This window comes from Fusarium redolens (assembly GCF_020744475.1).
Source record: "Fusarium redolens strain MPI-CAGE-AT-0023 chromosome Unknown BKA55scaffold_11, whole genome shotgun sequence".
NCBI classification, from domain to species: Eukaryota; Fungi; Ascomycota; class Sordariomycetes; order Hypocreales; family Nectriaceae; genus Fusarium; species Fusarium redolens.
The window spans coordinates 830,146-847,184 of NW_025763674.1; the positions used below are offsets into that span (position 1 = coordinate 830,146).

The following is a 17,039-nucleotide window of genomic DNA, read 5'->3' on the forward strand; positions in this document are numbered from 1 at the left end:
ATGGAATGAGAACGTATGGAATAGGCTGCTAGTCTTTCTATTGGCCCCTGTTATGTTTGAAACTAGAACCTTGTCTCGTAAAGTAAATGCCCTTAACGACTGATCCTCTTTATTTTAAATACTCCCTTACACCTCGCGAAAACAACCGTGATAGCAATGCCGGGAATTGACAGGGGAATCATTTTCCGTCTCCTCCAACGCCGGATCAGAACATGCCAAAGTAAAAATCATCAACCAACACCCCTAGTACCAAGCAGTTAGATAGCCTGTCCTCCTAGGACATATTTCACTGCTACCATAGACTCTCTAAAGAGTCTTGCGATTCCGTCCTCTATGTTTCTTGCGTCCCTGAGGACGAGCATCCTCCTAAAGATACCCGAGATCACCTGGCGAGATCGGAGAGTTGCTAGGTAGGTTGCCTGAGTATTCGTTCATTGAGGTGTTTTGCCTTTTGGGGGGCGGGGGCAGATCATCATCATCGTCAGAAAGCGTTAGGTCGATGATAGCGGCCATTGGGCGTTTCGCGCTGGTAGATGCTATGCCTCTTGGTCCAGCAGAAGACGACACATCGCGACCTGCTGTTGCTGGCGTACTAATGGTCGGTGTAGAGATCTTGGGCGTCTCTAAACGGCGGTGACCAATTGAATTGACCTCTGATATTACCAGGTCGTCATCATCATCGTCAAAGGTATTTGTGTAAGATGAGTTGCCATTTGTGTGCCCTTGACTACTGTCGTCAGTGCTCTTGAGATGCCATTCACCATTGGGCTCAATGGTCACAGTTTCTTGACTCTTTGGGGTCTTTTCAAGGATGTCTTTAACATATCTGTTCAGGGTTAGAAAAGGAAATCCTTTCAAAGTCATTACTTATAAGACTTACGCGTCGACCGCCAACTGCTCAAAAGTTGCAGACTTGTTACAAATGGGACATTGCCATTGCGGACCTTGTTCTTGCAGCTGAAGATAAGAAGTGGCATCGAAGCATTGCAAATGTGTGCAGCTCAAGCCACGACAAGGGAGTGCTAATCGCATGTATGACAATGGGCATTTGAGAGATAGCACTTGTGAAGTTGCTACCACATCAGGATCTTGTGCTTTGGCGTTGACTAATTGCATGTCAGTGGCGGCTCAGTAGTGTTGGACAAGTGGTGGCACTTACGTTCTTGCTTTACAGAATCAATCGATATCTTCTTGCCATTGGCGATGCGCTCCACAAGCTGTTCAACAGATGTTATCTTGCAAACATGTATCACAAGGTAGAAATTCTGTATTCACTGTCAGACTATGAATGGAACAATGCTTGTCCGTGATACTCACCTTGGAGGTCAGTGCATATGTGAATTCCACATTGTTGGTATATTTTGGGCGAAGACGAAGCGCTTTTGTGATGTCAACCGGTCTAGTAGATCCAGGTTTATTCTTCAAGCCGCGCAAATTGGCCTTGACCTCGCCACCGTTGACCTTGAGTTCTGACTGGTGAGGAAATGCGACATCTTGCGTTCCTAAACAATCTCCGGCGCAAAAGACCATCACTCGGTACGAAGGGTCGTCAACGCACTTCTGTAAAGCAGGATGATCGTCTAGTCTGATCGGATAGGTTATCGTGTTACGGTGCTGCGACATGACTTGACAGGGGTGTCAGTATGAACAAGTCGGGTAAGGTACACAGAAATACGCGCAGAACATACCATCGCAAGTCTTTATATCACCAGCAACGGCCTCGATCTGATAAAAAGGGCTCGGTTTGAAGGCGAGTGTCACTGACGAGCTGAAGTTAACCACAGAGCGCTGACCATTAGACAGGCTGCCGTGGGTGTTAGGGAACGACATGCTGTGCAACCCGAAAGGTGTTGAGGGAGCATGACCATGTGAAATCGAGAAGTTCGATCGAGAGGGCGAAGATCCGGTCTGAGAGTTCGAGATCGTATTGTGCACGCTCTGGCGAATCTGCTGTAGGCGCACGGGATCGTTGGCGTTGACGGCTTCTTGGATGACTGGTGGCGAAGTGGGCATGATTAGCTATGATACTGAGGAGTTTGAAGCAGTGATTCACAGCCAAATAAGCATGCGATAGAGGGATAAAGGCATCGCGCAGTGCAGACGAAAACAAGAGTGAATTGTGTATGAGCAGACTCTAAACTTACGATTATGTATGCGACGTTGTAGCTCAGCCTTGATGCCAGTACTCTTGACTCCATTAACCTGGCACACAGAAGAGAGTTGGCGATTTAGCAAGCGATTTACTTGTCGCGCAAGAGAACCCGCTTCTGATCGAAGATTTGCGTGCGCATTTGTTGAGTGCGAGGGCGCGGCCGTAGTCGACCCAAAACCTGCGGAAGCCATGTCGAGGGTCGTTCCTTCCGTTTATCGGTCGCTAATGTTTGCGTTTTCGGGTCGAGGAAGGTAGGTATCGTTATCGAGGGAGAATATGCGTGGAGGCAGGTGCAGCCAGTGTTGGGCGCGAACAGTGGTTGTGGAAGTCGCGCAACGGCATCCAAGGCAGATGCGCAGGCTGATCGGGTGCAGCCTGTATTGGTTGTATCAGGTTGAATCGGAAAGAGGTACCGTGAGAAAGAGTGCGAGTGAGTGGCTGAGTGAATGGAAGAGTGCGAAAGGAGATGAAAGTTACATCTGAAGAAGAGCAAGGCACAATCGGATTATATAATGAGCCCTCCACTTTGACACTGAACATGAGATATATCAATCGACTATCTCAACCACCGCGCGTGCTCTAAACTCGTCGTCGTCCTTTCACGCTATGTCATGTTTGCCCAGTCTTTAGAGTGTTGTCGCACAGGAGTCCAAGAAGAGAAGGCGGTCATCACTGGCACAAGCAGGGGGTGAACTAGGATCCAATGTCTCAGTGATCTTTGCTTAGGTACCTTAGCCACACACACCGCCACAGTCAAACTCACTACTGCCCCTCGGTAAGGTAGCTTGTCCCAACTTTTTTTTTCTTAGCAGCAAGGGACTTTGATAACGACTTTTACTCAAGCATCCATCTTCAACCATATCGACAAAATGGCAAAGAGCGCACGAGCAAGCACCAGAAAGGCTAACAACAGGCGCCTTGTTAAACACGTTTTTGGTCCCGCTGAGGCTGCACGAAATGAGCGTCTTTCTGCTAAGCTCCTTGAGTTGGCCAAGCAGCCCAAGCCTGAGTCTTCAGATGTGAACATGAACAGTGAGTGAGATGGTACAACCTCAAGACAATTAAGCGCTAACATATTCTCAGCACAAGAAGAGGACATCAACGATGATGCCAAGGAGGATGTTCAAGACAATGAAGCCACATGTGAGTTAGGACAAAAACATCTATCTCATTTATATTCACTAACATGTCTAGCAATGGATGTGGACTCAAAGAAGCCTTCAAGTGGTCGCATTGAGAAGAAGCGAGTCGACAAGCGCAAGCAAAAGTCTTCCAAGATTGTTTTCAAGTCTTACGGTGGTCGATCCAAGGGCAAGAAGAAGAGCTCTTAGACTAAACTTGGGGTAAAATTGTTTTCTGGTCTTTGTTCTGGTTTTCTTTATCCATTCATCGGCGTTTAGCAGCAAAATCTAAATCAATCTGAATCTGTGATACCCGAAATTTCCATCTAGATTTGCCCCTCAGCCTTGTGTGGCTCAACATTCAATTTGAGTTGGCTAGCCAATCACACTACTAGCTTCAACCACCACCTCTTTGGTTCGTCTTGGCAAGGCTATCGTAAAGGTTGTCGCGCTCATCTCGACACGTCCATCACTTCTACAGCTGACACATTTAACTGTTCCATATAATGATGGCGCATTATTGACAGGGTATTTTCTATATACATACGTTCTTCGACCTCGTCTTAGTCACTCCTTTGTTTTATTCTATATTCGTCTTTTATAATGGTGTCCTCTCGTAATGGCTCGCTATTGCGCACTCTGTTGCTCGTTGCAGCCAATCTTCTAATCCCGGTCTCAATTATCGTCTTTGCGCTGGGCTTCTTCCCTTATAAACCGTTCTTACCAGGACTGGCTGAATTTGAGTCTCTTGACTTTGGATCGCCTCCTGATGCGCCATTTGATCGTTTAATATTTATGGTTGTCGATGCCCTCAGAAGGTAGAGCTTTAATGAACCCCAACTATCTCACTTTGAACTCTCCATTGACCTCACTTGTAGCGACTTTGTATACTCGGACGCCTCGGGATTTGATTATGTTCAAAGGTACTACAGAAAATTTGTATCTCATGTCATTAATGCTTGTACTTATCAAATTCCAGCCTCATCCGAGATGGCAGCGCAATGCCTTTTACAGCCAATGCCCGCTCACCCACAGTTACTATGCCGAGAATCAAGTCCATGACAACCGGCTCAATTCCTTCGTTTGTTGATCTTATTTTAAACTTTGACGAGGCAGATACTTCATCAACACTCGCATCTCAGGATACTTGGTTAGCTCAGATTAAAGCCAAGGAAATGGGCAAGCTTCTCATGTACGGAGATGACACTTGGCTGAAGTTATTTCCTAATACTTTCGATCGTGAAGATGGAACTTCTAGCTTCTTTGTAGCGGTTTGTGACCTGACATATAGTTCTCATGTTCAACCTGACTGACATCTAAATAGGACTTCACAGAGGTTGACAACAATGTCACCAGAAACATTGCCCCTGAACTTGAGAACAATGAGTGGGGTCTCATGGTGCTTCATTACCTTGGTCTAGATCATATCGGGCACAAGGCCGGGCCAAAAAGGTTGGTTTCACTAACGATAAATGACATTATCAGCAAACTAACATGTCAAAAGCTCGAATATGTTTCCCAAGCAGCGTGAGATGGACAGCGTTGTCAAGACTCTTTTCGAAGCTATGGAGTCCAAGCCTCACCTAGGCTCGACACTGCTCGTTCTTTGCGGTGATCATGGCATGAATGATGCTGGTAACCATGGTGCTTCTTCACCAGGCGAAACCTCGCCCGCCCTGGTTTTCATGTCTCCAAAGCTGAAGACAATCTCCTCTAAACTCCCTGCGCCAGCTCAACCCAAGGACGAGTTTGACTACTACTCCATGGTCGAGCAATCTGACTTGGCGCCTACGATTGCCGCGCTTTTGGGTTTCCCAGTGTCCAAGAACAACCTTGGAGCCTTCATCCCTGATTTCCTCCCCTTCTGGCACAAGACCAGCGATCAGATTCAGATTCTAGTTCGAAATGCTCGACAAATCCTCAACATTGTTACAGCTGCTTTTGGAAGTGAGCTCTTCGACGCACAGAGTAGCGTTGATCCCTGTGCCCTTGAGCAGACTGAAATCAACGAACTGGCGTGTCAATGGCGAAGGATCAACAAGGAGGCCCATGTACTCGCAGCTGGTAATAAGCTGGACCAAAAATGGCTTGATGACATGTCACAGTGGCTCCGTCGAGCCCAAGATCTGATGAGCAGCATGGCTTCGAACTATGACATGCCCAAGCTTTACATTGGCCAAGCGATCGCTGCTGTTGCAGCTATTGCAAGCACAGTTGTACTTGTTGGTCTTGGGACTCATCGAGATGGTCAAATCCTTCTATTCAGCCTCATGACATTATCTTATGGTGCCATGATGTACGCGAGTAGTTATGTTGAGGAGGAACAGCACTTTTGGTACTGGTCTTCTAGCATTTGGCTTGTAATTCAAGGAGTGCTTCACATCCGAAGGTACGCATTGTCAAACACGACATGACTTTTGCATACTAACCAAGTTACTAGGAGAAACAGTCTCACTGATATCGCTTGGGTCTTCGTTACACTTGCAGCTTTGAGGATCACTAGAGGGTGGAATCAAACTGGCCAAAAGTTTGCAGGAAGTTCTGACATTGTCAAGAGTTTCATCGTCACGCGTCCTCAACTTCTCTGGGCTATCATCACTTTTGGATACATTATCGTGTCATTCCGCTTGCTTGCCCGTCTCAAGAGTCTTCCTTCTCTGGCCAGCACAAGCACTACCTCGATTCTGCTCATGTCTGCTTACAGCTTCAAGCTTGACTTCACGAGTGAGGATGCCCCGGAGCTTGTTGTTGGCTTCGCCAGAAGCTTGAACGACATGTTTGTGGGACAGTCGTTACTTTGGAGGGCCAGGACTGCCTTTATTCTTCTTGGCCTTTTGTTTGGATATGGCATCTATCGGTCGTTTACTGGTGGTCGAAATGGCCAGTTACAGTCAGGTAACATCTCTCAAACACTATATCTTTACTATGGTCACTGACTCGTTACAGCATACCTTTTCCATCATCTTTATACCATCTTCGGCATGGCCCAGTCTCGTGCTACAAATATTCCGCTCTTCTTGCTCTCTGACATCCTCTTCCACGCACTCCAAGCCACTGACCTCTCCGTAACTGGAATCACTATCACGGCTATTCTTCTCCAGTACACAACATTTTTCGCCTTCGGTGGCTCAAACGCCATCTCCTCCATCGACCTTTCCAGCGCATACAACGGTATCAGTGGCTTCAATTTCTTTGCCGTTGGCTTCCTCACCTTGGTCAGCAACTGGGCTGGGCCTATCTTCTGGACATCTGCTGCCAACCTTCTCCTACTGCGCAAGTACCACGACGGCCAGCGCAATGCCTTTTGGCAATATATTACTTTGCAGACTGTCTTTGTCTCTACGACAGTTGCATTAGTCATGGCTGCTTGCACATCACTAAGAACTCATCTCTTTATTTGGACAGTCTTCTCGCCCAAGTATCTCTACTGTATGGCTTGGAGTCTTGGTCAACACTTGCTGATCAACGTCGGTTTTGGAGGTCTCCTATTTTGGTTGGGGACGCGTAACTAGCATCATTTAGCCTTAATGATGGGTATCTTCGTGTATGAATAACTAAGAACTTTGTGTTAACAGGACTCCTTGTTTCTAACAAGGAATTCATGAAATAAACACACCAATAATTAGAAACAACAGTAAATCAAGAACACGTCGCCAAAACAAAGATCCCTCCTATAATTGAACCCAAGGTATTCGTCCAACCATCACGATACACCAAATCATCCAGATCCCATGTCATTGCTTCATCAATCTTTGTGTCTTACACATCTGTCATCTCTACATCCTCGCCGTCTGACAAGAGGTCGTCCACAAGAGATTCTCGTTCACCCTTTTCCTCTTTAGGAACCACAGTGCCATCACTTTCTTCTTCCTCCTCCTTAATGCTTGGCTCCTCCATGACCGTCTTCTCTTCCTCAGGTGATTGATGATCCGTGATCACAGAGGTACTCCTGCTGGTACGTCGGTGGGCTGGTTGTTGTTCATCAAGGGCATTCACGATCTTGCCCAAACTGACATGAAGCTTGAAGAGAGCGCTGCGGCTAGTGGCATCAGACAACAGGCCTTCTTCCACAGCGATGCTGACCTCATTGTAAGCCTCGCGCAGCTTCTCCTCGCTTGACCTAGGGGAAATGTGGAGCTTTCCGAGAAGGGTGCCGATGAGTTTCTTTTCTTCTTCTGTAGATGGGTCAGTATGCATAATTCTCAGAACAAGTTGCTAACCTACTTGTAATGTTGCCTTGTAATTTCTCTAGGATATCCATGGCAAAGTCGAGATGCACATCACCATTGACCGCCTTCTTTTCAGATTCCAGCAGGTTCGTAGGTCTATAGCATTTTCGGGGATCGGTCCAGTCGACTAGGCAAGCTCCGATGGTAGTCATGCTGACCATGTCCTCCTCAACGTCTACATCATCATCCTCCAGGCTTTCGCGAACATTAAACAGAGCGTGGATTGCGTCAAGGGCGATGGACCGCATGAGGTTTTGGTTCTCGTCTCGGGAAAAGCAGAAGACAGGGAGGAAGTAGTTGAGTGCCTGTCGAACAGTCTGGTTTGATGCAGACAAGGGGTCAAAGTACGCGACGACAAGTGACTTGAGCAGATCCTGGCATGCTTCCTCATCACTGACGACACGACCAAGCAGCAGCTTTGAGGCAGCAACAGTAGCAGCCGCCTGGACCTCAGGTGACTTGCCACCACCCTTGACAGCTTTGACGTAAATCTTCAGTAGCCCAGGTGTTGACGATAAGAGCTGGGCGCCATGGACATTGAGAATATCGGTGAGAATGTGCAGAGCTGTGATCTGGAGTGCTGTGTGACCCTTAGTGAAAAAGTGCATGAACAAGCTAAGATTCTCCTCGGCGAGTGAGCGATCTAGGAGGGCACAGAGGCCGAGACAAACCAGGCCTCGCTCACGTACGGGTGCCTCGTGACTTCGGACTGCTGGAACAACGAGGTTATTCAGCATCGCCACAAGATCGGTGTTGTCCTGGAGGTTGCTAGCAACATGGGTGAGCATGCATTGGACGATATGCAAGCACTTCATGTTGACAACAATTTCTCTCACTGCCTTCTCACGCGCTTCTTCCTCGCTCAGTTCAGGGGTACCGCCTCGCTTGCTTCCCTTAGTTGGCGTGCTCTGACCGCTAACCTCTGACCTGGCCGAGTGGAAACTGTCTTCTGCATCATCTGCAGGAGGGTCGTCGACAATGGTGTCATGAACGTCTGCCACTGATTCTAGGACAATGCTTATAAATTCTCGCTCTCCGGCAGCATCTGGCGAACAAATACTCTGAAGCGTCTCAACAGCGAGCTTTGTGACCTCATCTGGTAAATCGGGGATCGAAATAGCCTGTCGAAGCAAGGTGAACATCTTACGTCGTCCAACTTCGTCAGAATAGTCGAGTGTTAGTGCAATTTGGAGCAGTTGTTCAACAATGAACTCCTGCTCTACCGTGTCTTCTTCTTCATCTTCGTCGTCTGCCCCTGCTACCCTCTTAACGGCAGCAGTTAGAACGTGAAGGTATCGTTCTAAGAAGAAAGCGAGCTTGGTGACCTCAGGGAGTTTCTCTTCCAAGAGGTTCAGGTATTTGCCATCGCCTTCAAGGCGGCAGAAATCATTAAAACTCCTGGCCATGAAGACAGACTCAGCAGATAGTGTCTCCCAGAAGTTGTCGTTAAACTCAACCGTTTCACGGTAGTCCGGGCGCCCCTCCCAGAAGCCTTTCATGGCCTCTAGTGCAACGCCGTTCTCAACGCCAGTGTTGACCACGTCAATTCGCTCTAGCAGTTCAAAGAGGCCGTCAAAGTTGGGAGGTGCTGGTTCTGCAGGCACGCCGTCCTCTTGAGGGGGTGCACCCGCGCAATCCTCAATCCATCGCTCGCGGAACAGTCTGCTTGCAGCTTTTCGGACGTTCTCGTCTCTGTCACGAATACCCCAACGAAGGAGCTTCTCTCGCATTTTGACAGACAAGTGACGGAAATCACCTAAGGCAGGGAGTAGTCTGGAATAAACAGCCCTTCGAGTTGCTGCATCCTGATCACGCGCGCGCTCAAGAAGGACTGACAACGTCTCGGGTAGGATGGGAAGGTTGACGAGGAGCGACCTCCGCACATCAGCATTCGGGTCGTTCTGTAGGACTTCCAACAGCTTCTCGAGCAGTCCTGTATCATCATCGTCGCTATCATCTGAGTTGGTGCACCCCTCCGTCTGATTTCCTGCAAGACGACCAAGGCCCAGCACCGCTTGAGAGCGGACCATGGCCTCCTTGTCGCGGATCCTTTTGAGTAGCCCATGGCGCAGTTTCTGGAAGAGATCGTCGTCTATCGCGTCGAGTGAGTTGATGATGTGAGAGATGAGCTGTGTCGACCTGAAGCGGACAACCTTGTCCTTGGCGGTCAGAAGAGGAAGAATGGCTTCGAGAAGTTGTGAGGTTAGTCGAGTGCTTGGAGTCTCTGGCATGACACTCGCATCTTGGTCGATCTCTCCCAGAAGTTCATTGTCTTTTGCACTTGCGTGCTGCAGGAATAGGCCGGTGAATTTAATTGACTTTTCTCCAACACTCTCCGACTTCTTGATTGGCATGATTTTGCTAACGCAACGTATAAATTCGCGATTAAAAGAGTCCTCGTCGAATTCATCTGCACGAGATTGGTCGGGATTCGTTGGCTCGTAAGCGCAAGACTCCTGGATCTTTCGTAGATTCACAACAAGCTTTCGGTGTGTTGCCGTAGTTCTCTGTGCATCACGAAAGACAGCACATACTTTGGTTCGCAAAGCATTATCAGGGGTATCAACTGGTTCGGCAACTGGCGAGGTACGAGATGCGGCGGAACTTCGCGCAGCTGAGGTCCTCGACGAACGGGCGGTAGTTCTTGCAGGCATTTTTCGTGTGTCGTTTTAGTCCATTGACTGTTGTTTAGAGAGCATTGTTGATAGTTGCCCAAGGAGGTTTCACATTGTTTGTTTACCAGTATTCCCTTTACGGCTTAGTCTCAACGAGGGACTGAGGGGCTTCGTTGCTCCACTTTAATGGAACGGCAGGTCTGGTACGTACCTTCCCAAGACTTTCCATCGATAAGACCTTATCGACCTTTTTTTTTTCGCTCTGGTCGCAAAGCCATTTCACTTTATTAGACATAATCATTTTGCACAACCATACAGCAATCATGGGTGCATCAAAGAACGACCGAAAGCGTCCTCATACTGAGACAGAGGAGCTCGATCCCGCTTCTTTCGAAGATCGCGATAATGGGGCAGTAAAGGCCTCCAAGAGAGCCCGAGTCGAAGAACGACGATCGCTCTTCGTTCGATCGCTACCTCCCGGTGCTACGAGCGAAAGTCTTACCGATTTCTTCTCTCAGCATTACCCAGTGAAGCACGCTACTGTTGTTGTCGACCAAAAGACCAAGGAGTCAAGAGGCTACGGTTTTGTAACACTGGCCGATGCTGAGGATGCTGCAGAGGCCAAGAAAGCTCTGAACAACCAAGATTGGAACGGACGCCGAATCCGCATTGATGTTGCTGAGCCAAGACAAAGAAACAATACCACCGGCGAATTGCCTGCTCACAAAGTTCGCAAGGAGGAGCTTCAGCGACCCCCAAAGCTCATTGTGCGCAACTTGCCTTGGAGCATTAAGACATCAGAACAATTGAGCCATCTTTTCAGAAGCTTTGGAAAAGTCAAGTTTGCCGATTTGCCTCAAGACAAGGGCAAGCTCAAAGGATTCGGCTTCGTTACCCTCAGAGGAAGACCAAACGCGGAACGCGCACTGGAAGCTATCAACGGCAAGGAGATTGACGGAAGAACTCTGGCTGTTGACTGGGCTGTTGACAAGGATACTTGGGAGAAGCAACAACCAAAGGAGGAGGCTAAGCCTAAAAAGGAACAAAAGAAGCAACAAGACGATGAGGAAGACGAGGACGACCAAACGTCTTCAGAGGGAAGCGATGATGAGGATGAAGAGGAGGGTGGCGCAGAGGTTAACAGAGATGATCAATTGGATGCTGATCTGAAGAACTTCTTCAAGAATCATATGGAGAACCTCGAGGATGAGGAGGATGATGACGAAGAGGACGACGAAGATGATGAAGCCGACAAGGAGGCTGAGAAGGAGGTGCAGAGCCTGACCCCGAAGAGGATAACAGACAACACTTCAACTGTCTTTATTCGCAACCTACCATTTACGACCACAGATGAGCAACTCAAGGATTTCTTTGATCACTTTGGCAAGGTCCGATACGCCCGAGTGGTCATGGACAAGGTCACAGAGAAACCTGCAGGTACCGGTTTCGTCTGCTTCTACGACGTCGACGACGCCAAAAGCTGCATCAAAGGTGCTCCTCGCCCCCAGCCATCTGTGGCAGCGGCCAAGAACTCGATTCTCCAAGATGAGAGTGCTGATCCTGATGGCAAGTACACACTCGACGGACGTCTTCTCCAGGTTGCACAGGCAGTCAATAAGCAAGAGGCAACCAACCTCGCTGACAGCTCCCTCGCCAAGCGTAACGAGAAGGATAAGCGCAAGCTCTTCCTGCTGAATGAGGGTGTGATCGACCGAAGCTCACCTCTATTCAACCTCATGACACTTTCAGAGATGCAGGTGCGACAAGCCAGTGCCGCTCAACGAAAGAAGCTTGTGCAGGGCAACCCCAGTCTGCACTTGAGTCTGACTCGACTGGCTCTGCGCAACATTCCCCGAAACATGGACTCGAAGGATCTCAAGGAGCTTGCGCGAAAGGCTGTCGTCGAGTTTGCAAAGGATGTCAAGGCAGGTCGCCGACAACCGCTATCAAAGGAAGAGAATGCACGAGATGGGAAGGATGCTAGGGAGAAAGAGCATGAGCGCAAGGCCAAGGGCAAGGGTATCATTCGACAAGCAAAGATTGTGTTCGAGAGTGGACAGGGACAAAAGATGCAAGAGAAGGACGGTGGTAAGAGTCGTGGTTATGGTTTCATCGAGTACACCTCACACCATTGGGCGTTGATGGGACTGCGTTACCTCAATGGTCATCAGCTCGAGAACGAAGCTGGCAAGAAGCAGAGGCTGGTCGTTGAGTTTGCTATCGAGAACGCTCAAGTTATTCAGCGACGACGTGCCAACGAGGAGAGGTCTCGACAACTCAACCCAGAGCATAACAAGGCTGCAAAGGCCGAGGCTCAGCCCAAGACAAATGCTCAACACACCAAGGATGACAAGAAGCGCGGACGCAAGGGTGATAGGGGTGATAGGGCTCATAAGGTTCATAAGGGTGGCAAGGAAAGAGGCAGCAAGCAGTCCGAGGAAGAGGGTGGCCGGAAGCCAGAGTCGGATGCTGATATGAAGCATAGGTTGATTGCGCGGACCAGGGTGATGCGCAAGAAGAAGGCTCTTAGCCGGGGAAAGAAATGAGTGCCAGAGTTTTGATGCCTATCTACTTAAAAGTGTTTACAACGGACATTCCACGGTTAGGGGTGTGTTGCAATTAGAGATCAGCATATCTTTCGGTTAACTTGAAGTACATGATGTCGAAACTTCTTTTGTCATTATAATATTACATTTTCCAAATCATACATCATTGAGCTGGGAGCGAGTCCAAATTCAACTTCTCCATTTCGTTTGTGGCGCAAAGCCCTTATTTCCAGAACCAGCCAGTCTTGGCTTCTGCACTTCCATCCACCTTGATGCCGGACTCTTGACCTTCTTTATTCTTATCCTCGATCTGTGCAGGTTCATTCTCCTTTGGAGCCGGCCGAACAGTATAATGGCTGTGGCTTCCAATCTCATTGCCGTTCTCATCCAGTGTCTTGACCAACGTCTTTGTGTGTAGGTAGCCAAATCGATCTACGTATTCGTCCTTAGTAACGACCTGCTTCTCATCACTTCCAGGCTTCTGCAGCTGCTTCTCTTCTCTGTTCGAAGGTGTCGTAGGATGGTCCTCAGTAATTAGTTTCATAAACGAATCCCAGGGCGATTGGTCGCTAGCAAAGGATGACTGAATGGCAGAGAATAGTTCGTCAAAGTCGTTAGGTCCTCGGCGCAGGTTGCGGTGACCATGAAGCTCTGCACGAAGATCCTCAATGTCATACTCAGGTGGGTTTTCTCTATTCCAACGACTTCTCTCTTCATTGCGTTCTTCACTGCTCAGGGCATGATCTCGCTTGGTCTCTCCCCAGGTGTCGTTCTCGTCGTCATCCTCGCCAAAAGCAGCGCGCCATACTTCTTGAGCCCTACGATCTAGTTCTTCGTGGAATTTGTCCCAATTATTGTTCGCAAGTGATTTTATAAGCTTGGCGGGTCCAGAATCTTCCAAAAGACCCTGTGATCTCAACCTGTGCAGCCAAAAGTATCCAGGCTCACCATTTGGGTACATAGATCGGAGGAGTTTCCGTTGCTCATATCGGGATCTAATATCTGGTAGCTCTTTTCCTTGTGATTCAGCAAGGAGATCCTCAAAGGCGTCTTCGAATGTGAAGATGGAAGTGTCTATGTCGGAGGGTGCATCGTTTGGTCTAGGCTGGGGCATATCGCGAAGGGCCAGCGGAGAATAAGAGGAGAAGGCAATGGAGGCCATGCTCTGTTCAGATGGCCAGGCGAAGCCAAGATCCAAAGGTCCCAACATAGTGGATATGTTTGTGTGTTGTGTGTAGTGTGTAGTGAGTTGTGATGCAGTTGAGACTCAAACAAGTTAGAGCCCAGTCGTTTATGTAGCTTCTGTTCGCAACCCGGTTTCCGTGCGGTATCAGAAACGTCGGAAGATGTCTTTGCTGAGATGCGCTTTTTAGAAGGCCACGTAGATTGAGGTTTATTAAATAAATGAATTATAGCAAGGAACTCTTAGAGAAAGTGCCAGAATTAATGCAACGTTCGTCGTGGTTCCAGAATTGAATTGAATTGAGAAAACCATGTGACAATGGAAAGCTCCCGTTATGAGTTATGACGGCAAAGTCCAACGCTAGTGGGGGTAGCGGGCAACAACGGGCATCGAACCAGTGGCTTACAGTTGATCTTTAATTCTATTGGTCCATTCTAGCGACAAGACCCTGAGCCAGAGACTGGGCTCCGCTTTGACACCTCACTTTCTGCTTTCTGCCTCGCCTAAAAATGCGAGATGACATTGGATCCTGGGACTCGCCAAGGCCGTGCCAACCGCGGGCATACATCACCTAGACACTCTCTCAAGACAAGATTCTGTCTTGTCTTTTGAGACATTATTCTTCTGTTTCTTGGTGAATTCTTCCTAAAAATCATCGCCATCATCATCATCAGTATATCGTCATCTCCTCCGTCTGCGACGGCTGGCCATGTACTGCACGACGCAGCTTGCTACTGACCATCCGCTGCCCCCATGATACTCTTAATTACTTACTACCAAACCGACACTATCGATTCCTCCACCACGACGTCAATCACGCTTTATCCGTCTAAGCTCGGTCATCTTATTGTCCGTTCCCGGTGACCGATCCTCCGAATTTTCCGACGTTGTCTAATTATTACGCCCTAATTTTTGTTACCGACCGTCGCGAATTTCTTCAGAAACTGTCGTACATCTCTCCCGCGCCCGACGATGCGGCAGGCCAATGTCGAACCGCCATGGCCATCAATGGTTGTCGATTCTTGGGCGCAAGGCGCCTCCAATACCTCCTCTCATCACGGCGATTCCGGCAAACCCGGCGATAAAATACAGGAGTGGTCCTCACTTATCGGTATCGTCACAGCCATTGTGGGCAACATACTTATTGCTCTTGCGCTGAATGTTCAGAGATACGCACATATTCGACTTCATAAACAACGGAGTAGGAACCGGAAAAGGGCGAAAGAAGCATTGAAGCACCCTCATCCTGGAGATCATGGTGGCTCATACGGCACCATTGGGGGAGGTAGCAATGGAACTGGGTATCAAAATGGTCACGGAACAAGCACAGATGAGGGAAATCGCATGGACGAGAGCCGTGAAACTGATCCACTGGCCGGGTCTTTTCACTCTGAGGCATCGGAGAGCACCGATAGCAAAGAGGATGATACGTCTTCATCATATCTCAAATCTCCGTACTGGTGGCTGGGTCAAGTTCTTATTACTCTTGGCGAGATGGGCAACTTTCTCGCATATGGCTTCGCCCCCGCTTCGATTGTCTCTCCTCTTGGAGTCGTCGCCTTGATATCGAACTGCATTATTGCGCCCGCCATGTTCCACGAGAAGTTCCGACAACGCGATTTCTGGGGTGTGGTCATTGCTGTAGGTGGTGTTGTTACTGTTGTTCTGAGTGCAAAGCAAGAGGAGACCAAGCTGAACCCTCATGACGTATGGGACGCGATCACTACATTGGCTTTTGAGATATACCTTGCCGTGACCATATTTCTTATCCTGGTCCTGATGTGGGCAAGTCCCAGGTACGGAAGACGAACGATTCTTATCGACCTGGGACTTGTTGGTTTGTTTGGTATGTGACACGGGATAGAAGCTCACTCTGCAGACACTGACTGTGAATCTAGGCGGCTACACTGCCCTTGCGACAAAAGGTGTTTCGTCGATGTTGTCTTCCACCCTTTGGCGTGCTTTTACAACTCCTGTCACTTACGTTCTCATCGTTATTCTACTTGGGACGGCTGTCATGCAGATTCGCTACGTCAACAAAGCGCTGCAACGTTTCGATTCGACCCAGGTCATACCGATCCAATTCGTAATGTTCACGCTATGTGTGATTATTGGAAGCGCCGTCCTTTACCGCGATTTCGAACGAACGAATGCGGAACAGGCGACCAAGTTTGTAGGAGGTTGTCTCCTTACCTTCTTCGGCGTCTTTCTCATTACCAGCGGTCGTGAGCAAAGCCATGATGACGACGAAGTCTTGTCCGAGGACGATGATTTTGAGGATACTATAGGTCTTGCAAACCAGGATGGGAATGGTACCGCGTCCTACCAAGATGGCCAGGGGTTTTCTACCCCCAAATCACAATCACGACGGTCCAGCCACCTGTCAGGTCTTAACTATCCTGATGCACAGAAAGCCTCGGTAGCGGCGGTTACACCACACCAGGACAACAATCTTCCATCAGCTAAGGCTTTGAGTACTCAGATGTCCCCAGGCCAGGAGACTATGACTTCTGGTTTCCCTTGGAACGATTTTGGAGGACCGTCAACGCCACCGGGAAGAGGCGTTAGGGCGTACTCTACGGACTCTGTTCTTGCGCCACCAGGGGCTGCGGGCTCAGCGGCGTTTGCCTCCCACCCAACAACACCGATGAGAGATACTCTAGCTGGTGATGGCTCGCTTCTCCCACGGCCTCAGGCTAGTCCTTCGAAACCCAGTGGTACTGGGAACCGACCCAGGACCTTCATCTCCCCGTCTCCTCTATCGTCAACAGTAACAGCTGTAGTCAAGGACGCCTTTCTGCGCGCGTCTGACGACCCGAGTGTGCGCCAGTCCTCGATGCGTCGTATACGCTCCACCATCCGTGCCGGGCTGTTTTTTAACGAAGACGATGAGAATGCTGATCCCGAGAACAACTCCCGGTCGAACACGCTCCCCGCACAATCAGCAGCCCCAGTATCAGTGGAAAATCTTCCTAGTGCCTTAGACGAGGCTGAGGGGCCTGCAGGCGAGGACGATCTGGTGCGTCGGCGGTCACGTAGTGTTAGTGACACACTAGGCGATTTTTTTGGCGTCCAGCGCAAGAAGCGCCATGATGGCTATTTCGCGAGCGACGTCGAAGATGTGACAACAGGAGGAGCTACCCCGGGTCAAGATCGGATGGATCGTCAAGGGGATTGCCGAGAAGTATAATAC

General features: G+C 49.0%; 7 protein-coding genes across 7 annotated transcripts; 4 read left to right on the forward strand and 3 right to left on the reverse strand.

The window, feature by feature from the left end:
- Positions 1–366: 366 nt before the first annotated feature.
- On the reverse strand, positions 367–2,343 carry BKA55DRAFT_515716 (PINIT domain-containing protein; the record flags this gene model as incomplete). The annotated part of the gene is made up of 6 exons (XM_046188032.1): positions 367–826; positions 881–1,106; positions 1,160–1,235; positions 1,318–1,625; positions 1,689–1,994; positions 2,145–2,343. 6 exons carry the CDS (start codon positions 2,341–2,343, stop codon positions 367–369), a joined length of 1,575 nt encoding a protein of 524 aa, XP_046047517.1.
- A 410-nt stretch (positions 2,344–2,753) lies between these two features.
- On the forward strand, positions 2,754–3,736 carry BKA55DRAFT_573580 (uncharacterized protein). Its single transcript, XM_046193211.1, has 4 exons — positions 2,754–2,932; positions 2,996–3,184; positions 3,236–3,295; positions 3,347–3,736. Exons 2-4 carry the CDS (start codon positions 3,022–3,024, stop codon positions 3,481–3,483), a joined length of 360 nt encoding a protein of 119 aa, XP_046047518.1. The 5' UTR covers positions 2,754–2,932; positions 2,996–3,021; the 3' UTR covers positions 3,484–3,736.
- Positions 3,737–3,876: 140 nt separating this feature from the next.
- Positions 3,877–6,785, forward strand: BKA55DRAFT_692106 (alkaline-phosphatase-like protein; the record flags this gene model as incomplete). Its single annotated transcript, XM_046199732.1, has 7 exons — positions 3,877–4,091; positions 4,152–4,196; positions 4,253–4,544; positions 4,598–4,725; positions 4,778–5,662; positions 5,714–6,168; positions 6,220–6,785. 7 exons carry the CDS (start codon positions 3,877–3,879, stop codon positions 6,783–6,785), a joined length of 2,586 nt encoding a protein of 861 aa, XP_046047519.1.
- A 247-nt stretch (positions 6,786–7,032) lies between these two features.
- BKA55DRAFT_541206 (nuclear condensing complex subunit) lies at positions 7,033–10,156 on the reverse strand (the record flags this gene model as incomplete). Its single annotated transcript, XM_046190357.1, has 2 exons — positions 7,033–7,448; positions 7,498–10,156. 2 exons carry the CDS (start codon positions 10,154–10,156, stop codon positions 7,033–7,035), a joined length of 3,075 nt encoding a protein of 1,024 aa, XP_046047520.1.
- A 204-nt stretch (positions 10,157–10,360) lies between these two features.
- Positions 10,361–12,821, forward strand: BKA55DRAFT_573583 (uncharacterized protein). The gene has a single exon (XM_046193212.1). It carries the CDS (start codon positions 10,441–10,443, stop codon positions 12,661–12,663), a length of 2,223 nt encoding a protein of 740 aa, XP_046047521.1. The 5' UTR covers positions 10,361–10,440; the 3' UTR covers positions 12,664–12,821.
- BKA55DRAFT_573584 (uncharacterized protein) lies at positions 12,822–14,146 on the reverse strand. The gene has a single exon (XM_046193213.1). It carries the CDS (start codon positions 13,871–13,873, stop codon positions 12,887–12,889), a length of 987 nt encoding a protein of 328 aa, XP_046047522.1. The 5' UTR covers positions 13,874–14,146; the 3' UTR covers positions 12,822–12,886.
- A 672-nt stretch (positions 14,147–14,818) lies between these two features.
- BKA55DRAFT_692110 (magnesium transporter NIPA-domain-containing protein) lies at positions 14,819–17,036 on the forward strand (the record flags this gene model as incomplete). Its single annotated transcript, XM_046199733.1, has 2 exons — positions 14,819–15,692; positions 15,745–17,036. 2 exons carry the CDS (start codon positions 14,819–14,821, stop codon positions 17,034–17,036), a joined length of 2,166 nt encoding a protein of 721 aa, XP_046047523.1.
- Between the last annotated feature and the right edge of the window lie 3 nt (positions 17,037–17,039).

Coding starts and splice junctions, on each gene's coding strand:
- BKA55DRAFT_573580 (XM_046193211.1), top strand. CDS start 3,022: ATGGCAAAGAGCGCACGAGCAAGCACCAGAAAGGCTAACAACAGGCGC. Junction 3,185..3,235: donor TTCAGATGTGAACATGAACA/GTGAGTGAGATG, acceptor ACATATTCTCAG/CACAAGAAGAGGACATCAAC. Junction 3,296..3,346: donor TCAAGACAATGAAGCCACAT/GTGAGTTAGGAC, acceptor TAACATGTCTAG/CAATGGATGTGGACTCAAAG.
- BKA55DRAFT_573583 (XM_046193212.1), top strand. CDS start 10,441: ATGGGTGCATCAAAGAACGACCGAAAGCGTCCTCATACTGAGACAGAG.
- BKA55DRAFT_573584 (XM_046193213.1), bottom strand. CDS start 13,873: ATGTTGGGACCTTTGGATCTTGGCTTCGCCTGGCCATCTGAACAGAGC.